We start from the raw sequence: 7,676 nt of genomic DNA, 5'->3' as shown, positions 1-7,676 counted from the left end.
GAATGCCGACGGTTTCGATCAACCGGTTATCTTCCAGCTTTAGAAGCAGCTGCAAAATAAAACACACCAAGAAAACAGGCATTCAACATAGGAAATCTATCGTAAAACATGACGAAATTACCGAACCAATAACGATACTGACGCTAGAAATCTCAGCATTACCAAAAGGTGCATATCACCTTACTTCACTACCTTAATGGTACCATCAGCCGCGGTGACAGATTGGTAAATTGGTGATCTTCCCACCTTAAACCCTGATTCCATAAGTTCTTTTCGAAATGCTAGAGGCACTTTGAAAATGAAAATCGAACAGATGTCACTGATTATCCTACGCATCATCACCAGGTTTCAGAATAGGAAAAAAAATGAACAATTACTCACAATTACTAAAATCTTCAATCTCTTTCACCTTCCTCTTGTATATAAGATGATGCAGCTGCTTCCCTCTGTAGCTTTCCTGCAAAACTCCACCGGGAAAATTCAGAATTTTTTTGAGGCCCCCCAACCAATGATTCAAGACAACACTTTTAAATACAGTTTTCTTTACTTCAGCTTCTGATTCCGACAAGAATCCATCTAACCTGACCCAAGTTGACGGCGAGCTGTAGAAGCTCCTGCTCCGACATCCCGAGGAGCACGCGCGAATCCACGTGCGGGGCACGTGAGGCGGCCGCGACAGTTGCGGCGGCAGTGGTCAGGGATCGGCGGTGAACCACACGCGCCCCGGGAACGGAGAAGAAAGCCTGCTGAAACAGAGCCATTGCGATGGTTGTCATCACCGCATAAACCCCTCGTTACTAAAAGCAAACCTTTTCGTGTTCGAGATAAGCCAAAGAACGGCATACAGTCCAAAAACCAAAGCATCAAACGACATGCAGTTTCAATGTCAATTTATTTTCCCGTGCCATTTTGATAAATACTAATTTTAACCCATCATATTATCGTTTTTCTATTGTCGTCCCCATAAGTTTGAATTTATCAATTTCATCCCCTTTTTGGCTTGGCCACCACAGTCCACTCGCATTTACACTGTATTGTACTACAATTTCTACACCATCAAAACTTATATAATCGGTATAATACAATACATGGAAAATTCGTGGGTTACATATAAAATTAGCATAATCTCTAACCAAAAAAGAATAACCTCATATATATACTCTCAACATTACAACACACCAAAAATCAGTACAAATCCACATGTTCTCTGCCTAAAGACCAAAGGGTGTTTTGTTTGAACATCCATTTCTCTGGAATCTGACTCCGGTTTTCAATCCGAATCTCTTAGTATCCTTAACCGGTTCGGTTTCCATCGGTTTTCCCAAGTTGTCCTGCACTCTTTGCAAGGCTCTTACCACCTGGTCCATTGTTGGACGAGACTTGGGTTCGAAGGAGATACACTGTACGGCAATGCTGGCCACTCGTACCGCTTCTTCGGGTAGGTACTGTCCGTCCAACCGAGCATCCACGATCTGGAGGACCTTTCGTTTGCTCGTGAGGTAAGGCCGAGCCCATTCCACGAGGTTTTCTTCCTTGGCCGGTCTATTGTGGTCCAGCGCTCGCCTGCCCGACAATATTTCTAATAGGACGACCCCGAAACTGTACACATCGCTTCTGGAGTTCAAATGTCCTGAAAATATAAGACGTACACATCAAAACCTTGTGAACCATACGTGACACGCGGGATCTAGGCCTGGTCACAAAAACCGGAATTTCAAATACCTCCGATCCACTATTACATGAGATGAGATCGGGTTTGGTAATGAGGAAAACCCGAAAATCGGATTTTGGTAATTGGATCCGATATGGATATTGCCCACGATACCCGAGTAAACAGTAAAATTACATATTTTTTTCCTTCGTATTCTGAACAAATTGTATACAAACTTAGGGTATTGAAATCTTTCGAAAATTCGAGTTTGATTCGGATTAACCGAGAATCTCGATTACCCGACCCGATCCAACCCCCGGCGGGATTGACATCTTTGTCAAATTGTTCCATGAAGGAGACTTGAAGCCTAGCTTAGGTTACTCTAATACATTAGTCGGTTTAACCTCGGTAATGGATAGATATATATCGATGCAGCTATGCTTTTTTCGGATCTTCACTAGATCATAGACTAGTCTCATACAAAAAGGATTATACTTTGAGACTAAGATGACATTTTTACAAAAATGCATCAATCGATTGCTAGAACATACCAGTGGACATATACTCTGGAGCGGCGTAACCGTATGTTCCCATGACCCTCGTACTAACGTAACTCCGACTGCCCATCGGACCATCTCTGGCCAACCCGAAGTCGGAGAGTTTGGCGTTATGGTCCTGTCAAGAGAAGATCAGATCAAAACCCTAACTACTTGGAAACAAGACCACAGTATACATACTGTGAAAAGACTTCATGATATGATGATACTGATGCTTTTTTTGGCATACCGAATCTAGTAAGATGTTAGAAGCCTTGAAGTCTCGGTATATCACTTTCACCGGATCGCTGTGAAGGAAAGCAAGCCCCTTTGCGGCATCTACCGCCACCTTGACCCGTAAACTCCACGAGAGCGGTTGATAGTATGATCCTCCTGCCCGAAAAACCATTTCGATCGATAAGAAACAACACAATACAACACACTAATCTCTCTAATTCCATACAGAGGAGACCATCACTCACTTCTGAAAAGATGATTCTCAAGACTACCCTTTGGCATAAACTCGTAGATGAGAAGCCGGTGCTCGTCCTCGAGGCAATAACCTATCAGTTTAACAAGATTCGGGTGATTCAACTGACCCAAGTAGTTGATCTCTGCCTGCAAAATCCAACACAAGCCAAAGATCAGAAACTGAGATGTTATGAGCTAAAGATCCAAACTTTGGAGGAATTGATCAACATGAATGACCACTCACTCACTCACCAGCCATTCACGATGACCCTGAAAACCCTCCTGGTTAAGCCGCTTAACCGCGATGACCAAACCGGTGCCCGGTTTAGTCGGAGTCAGGGTGCTTTCATCGATCCAGCCTTTGAAGACAGAACCGAAGCCTCCTTCGCCGATCACACTGTCCGGTCTGAAGTTTCTGGTGGCGAGTTTCAGTTCGTTGAAGCTGAAGCTTTTGACACTCGCGGACTGCAGAATCTCTCCCTCCGTTTTGTGAGACGCCGTCGTAATCGGCGATTTCCGGCTCGAAAGGCTTAGCCCGTAAAGATCGCTGCTTTTCTCGCTCGAATTGGCTTTAACAGAACACATAAAGTTTACCATATCAGATTCCAACCAAAGTTTCTGTATAAGATAACCAATCAAATGGAGATCTAATCATTGGGCTCCGGTAATAACTGATGATTATATAATGTTCGATGATCATCTTTTAACCGTTCGATCAAAGGGGAAAACAAACAGATGATGAATTTCCTTCCTTTTTGTGTTCTTAGTTTGCTAGATGATGAAATCAAACCACAAACCCAAAAGAATAAAACACATGCAAAAGCCCAGATTTTTCCGGGAAACAAAACATCGGCTGGAAAATCAACCGAGAAAAATTGAAGTCGCGGGGGAAGTTACCATCACGGGGAGGGCTTTGGGCTTCGATCAGACAACTGAGACAAGAACCCATGAATCCAGACAGGAGGAACAAGACAAGATTCTGATTTTTTGCCCCCTTTTTGTTGTCTTGCTTCAGATGTTTGAGCAGAACAGGACTTGTCAGAGAGTGGAACCAGAGTAATTATACAGAGACCCAAATGGCACCAAGAAAGGGGAGAGAGAGAGAGAGAGAGAGAGAGGTGTGAAAAGAGGAGGAGGAGAAAGAGGGTTGGTGAAAGGCACGAGAGGACGAGCCAAAAAATGGTTTCTTTTCTTTCATTTTGATGTATTTTTAATGTGGCGAGTGCAGAAGAAAGTCAAACAAATGGAACCGAACAAGGGTTGACCGAAAGAGGTGTTTGGATTCGAGTTTTTGAATCCAACGACCGATCAAAGTCCTCAACCTTTTTTTTTTAACCTTTTTTTTTAAATCATAAATCTTTCCTGAAAACGACCCACACCCAACAATAAATTACTGCTCGCTTCTTTACCGATGTTACCGTACGGGCTTACGTACGGTAAGTCAATTACAAGCCATTGTAATTTGATTTTCATAAATAAATTATCCATATTCAAGTCGTGTATCTAATGACGTACGTACGTCTGGTGAAGAAATTGAAAAGAAATATTTTTTTTTCCAATTAAAATGAAAATACTTGTGTCATAGAGGTTAGTATAAAATAAAAGTTTCAACCTTTTTTCTGATTTTTTTATTATATTATTAATTATGGCTCTGAATTTGTATTTCACGGGTAGAGATACTATTAACAAAAAGAATAAAATATCATTATGCGTGTGATACGCGCTTAAATTCACAACTTCAATTGTTAAATAGCCGGCTGATCATATTTTTTTTTTGGTGAAAAGCCGGCTGATCATATTATATCTATAAGAGCATAACAATCAATTTAGATTTTGTGTCATAAGATTCTGTAATATATGCTAATTTAGATATGTGGCAGTGGCACAGTAATCATTTTTTTTATAATTGGAGACTAAGATTAGTTTTATGAGATTGAGTTTCGCATATATCTTCAATCAAGATTCGGGATTTATTTTATATTTAATTATACAATTGTTTTCTAAATATATATATATATAATAGTGTCCATGAGCAAGAGCATATATATATGTATATGCATATGTTCCATAGAACTTCATGCACATTATATAGACACGGTTTGTCTGCCGTCCGCCCCGAAATTTCTATTCAGTAATATTTCAAGGCGAACTTCGTTGACCGACCGACATTATCAAAATCTTTCAACGTACATGTATAAATTAAATTGATTTAATTAACCAAATCACCTTTTCCATTCAAACAAACAAATTTTTAGTCAACTAAATACGAGATATATCATATAGTCCAACCGCGGTGGTCCTAAATTGTCCCACAACATGCACAAATAAAAAATAATATATATATATATGTCAAATTCAAAAGATATCAAAGACGCAAATTTAGAAATTAAATAAAACAGAATAATTAAACAAAATGTTGAATGTGCTTTGATACATGAGATTTGGCTTAAGGAGGTAATTATTACGTCTTATCCAGAGCCGTCTAATAGCACGTGCAAAAGGTGCGATCGAACAGGGCCCCAAAAAATATAGGGCCTCAATTATTTTAAAAATTATTAATAATATATATTATTAAATGTAATTTTTAATAATTATGTGTATGGAGTCTCAACAAAAAAACTATTTTAATTATATTTAAATATTATTATTATTTAATATATAAATTAATATATTTTAATAATTTAAAAGTATGATATGTACGGGGCCCCAAAATTTTATGAGACGGCTCTGGTCTTATCCCTGTTTAGTATTTTTTTTTAACTCTCTCTTCTAAGGCAAATCCAACGTGTTGTCATAGAGATATGGAATCCATATATTATATAATAAACAAATGGTCGGAGAATTTGAAGATTAAGATAGTTTATAGAATTTATAGTTGTTAAAAGAGCAACCTCTAGTTATGTTTATTGAGTTCATTTTTTAAGTTTATAGAATTAATATAGTTAAGGGAGTTAAAAATTTTGGGTTTAAAAATATTAACATTTAAATTTATAGAATTAAAAAAGATGATTATAAATAACTTTTAAAGTATGGATTTTTTTTTAAAATTGAATCTCAATAATCCAAAGCCTTTGACAATGAATCTAAAATAACCTTCTTGGAGATGAGCCCCATACCCATCGTGTGTTAAAAAGGCATGAGGCCCATTTGTGCCCACAAACCCATTCTTTCAATATGCTTGTATTTATATATAATATATATATATATATATTTCTAGTTTGAAAGCAATTTTTTATTATTTATTTACCAAGAAGGAGCGACCTATATAATATAACGAAATATATATAAAAGTTGTAAAAAAAATATTATTTTTCGCACTAAAGTCGTTCACGTCATCGTTCGACCCAAAAAAAAAAAACGTTGGAGCCGCTTCTGAACTTCGCCCTCAAGCCAGAAGTAATTACTCTTTTACCCTTACAAATTACTCCCCATATTTTAGTTTTCCGGTAAAATCATTGCAACCGAATGCTAACATGAACTCCGTCCAAATTCATTGTTCGTTGTATCTCGTTTTATCTTTATCCAATTCGTTGGATACGCTCCAAAACGGGAGATAAATGACCAAACGGCCGGAGGACTTTAAACGGTAATTATACACAACTAGTAAGGGTATTATCGTCATTTTTGGTATTATATTTACCCCCCACCTTCGCTTCGTCTTCCTCACCGGGTCCCTGTCGTAGCTTTTGCCTCTCGTTTTCTTTCCCTGAAATTTTCTCTCCCCAGACTGAGATCTCTCCGTGTATATATATACATACACAAACACTGTATCGGATTCGTGAAGAGAACGAAACGCGTTTTCGTCACATGACCTTTCGTATTCAATCCCTTATCCCGAACACGAATCCCTCAGGAGCCCGCAGTTTCGCGTAATTCCGGGTAACATTCGATTTCTCTCGATCTGTTCGCGTGTGTTGGTTTCGTTTGGTTTTGGTGGCGGAAGAATTCGATCGAGGCGTTGATCGGAGGGTCGTGAGGACGATGGGGATGGATTTGAGGGTTATGACGGCGAGGGAACGGGGATGGGGTCGAGAGAGCGGCGGAGGGGATTTCAGCTACGACGGCGAGCATGATTTGGGGCTAATGGTTAGGGATTTTCTCGAGACGGGCAGTGGAAGTGGTGGAGGGAACTCGTGGTGCAGCAGCGACAGCGATTCTGGGTGTCCGGATCTGTATTCCCTTTCGGACAAGATTCAGGTACAGTCTCGAGTTCAATTCTTTGGTTTCCTATCGGATTTAGAGATGAGATGAAGTTTCTCTGTCGAATAGGGGAAGTTTTCCGGACATAATCTCCATTGGAATCGGTTACCCCATGATGGTTTCGTTAGATTTTTTCCGGCGATGGAAATATGAACCCGATGATCTCCCCTTACTCTTTGAATATGATATATATATATATATATATATATATGTATATTTTTAAATCCAAAGTTCGTTTTTATTGCGGTAAAAATCATGTCTTTTATTGTTAGTTATGATGAACCGCATCCATCCATTCATGTGTCTAGCTGGTTATGTTGTTAACCCTGTATCTGGGTTTGGAGGTTCAATTGCATATCAATTCAATTTACGTGATTGGCTGCCGCTACATAAATGTAATGTATCACATTCATGGATTCGAGAGATCGAATATCTTCATCACTTTCTCTGGGCAAGGAGGAAATCCTATTATTAACTAGAAGTATCTATGTTGTTCCTGCAGTTTCTCAAGTACTCTATGGCTCCATACGAGGCTGATGTTCTGTCAGCAGTTCGCTCCCAGTTGTTTGCTATCAGGGGGAAGGATCTTCACTCTGTAAAGACCGGTACGTGCAATGCCAGTTGCATCAGGTTTTATCTCGCAAAGCTTCTACGACTTTCCGGTTACAATGCTGCTGTTTGCTCGGCACGATGGCAACCGGCCGACAAGGTTCCCGGTGGTAGGTTTTGCTTCTGTGTCCTTTCTCAAATGTTCAAATTTCCGAACGAGAAGTTTTACAATTCGGGTCTGTGGCTAACAGGCTGTTTGTAAAGTTGGC

The 7,676-nt window shown here is 39.4% G+C and overlaps 3 protein-coding genes across 3 annotated transcripts in view; 1 reads left to right on the top strand and 2 right to left on the bottom strand.

Moving 5' to 3' along the window:
- LOC104810032 (probable dual-specificity RNA methyltransferase RlmN) overlaps positions 1 to 795 on the bottom strand; it is a 3,067-nt gene extending 2,272 nt beyond the window's left edge. Inside the window, exons 1-4 of the mRNA XM_010536200.2 lie at positions 582 to 795; positions 382 to 457; positions 193 to 290; positions 5 to 49 (exon numbers count right to left, since the gene is read on the bottom strand). Coding sequence (XP_010534502.1) covers positions 5 to 49; positions 193 to 290; positions 382 to 457; positions 582 to 776 — 414 coding nt within the window. The 5' untranslated portion in view covers positions 777 to 795. The remainder of the gene's footprint in view (positions 1 to 4; positions 50 to 192; positions 291 to 381; positions 458 to 581) is intronic.
- A 268-nt stretch (positions 796 to 1,063) lies between these two features.
- LOC104810031 (serine/threonine-protein kinase BIK1-like) lies at positions 1,064 to 3,818 on the bottom strand. Its single transcript, XM_010536199.1, has 6 exons — positions 3,556 to 3,818; positions 2,911 to 3,227; positions 2,670 to 2,805; positions 2,438 to 2,580; positions 2,203 to 2,326; positions 1,064 to 1,630 (listed from the first exon to the last, which is right to left on the bottom strand). The coding sequence occupies exons 1-6, from the start codon at positions 3,605 to 3,607 to the stop codon at positions 1,212 to 1,214; spliced, it is 1,191 nt and encodes a 396-aa protein (XP_010534501.1). The 5' UTR covers positions 3,608 to 3,818; the 3' UTR covers positions 1,064 to 1,211.
- Positions 3,819 to 6,329: 2,511 nt separating this feature from the next.
- The window catches only part of LOC104810030, a 2,152-nt gene continuing 805 nt past the window's right edge, over positions 6,330 to 7,676 (top strand). Inside the window, exons 1-2 of the mRNA XM_010536197.1 lie at positions 6,330 to 6,855; positions 7,361 to 7,577. Of these exons, the coding sequence (XP_010534499.1) occupies positions 6,640 to 6,855; positions 7,361 to 7,577 (433 nt within the window). The 5' untranslated portion in view covers positions 6,330 to 6,639. The remainder of the gene's footprint in view (positions 6,856 to 7,360; positions 7,578 to 7,676) is intronic.

Source organism: Tarenaya hassleriana, unplaced genomic scaffold (assembly GCF_000463585.1).
Source record: "Tarenaya hassleriana unplaced genomic scaffold, ASM46358v1 Cleome17, whole genome shotgun sequence".
Classification (NCBI taxonomy): domain Eukaryota; kingdom Viridiplantae; phylum Streptophyta; class Magnoliopsida; order Brassicales; family Cleomaceae; genus Tarenaya; species Tarenaya hassleriana.
Note: the sequence above shows the minus strand (reverse complement) of the source record. Positions and strands in the feature narration are given on the sequence as shown.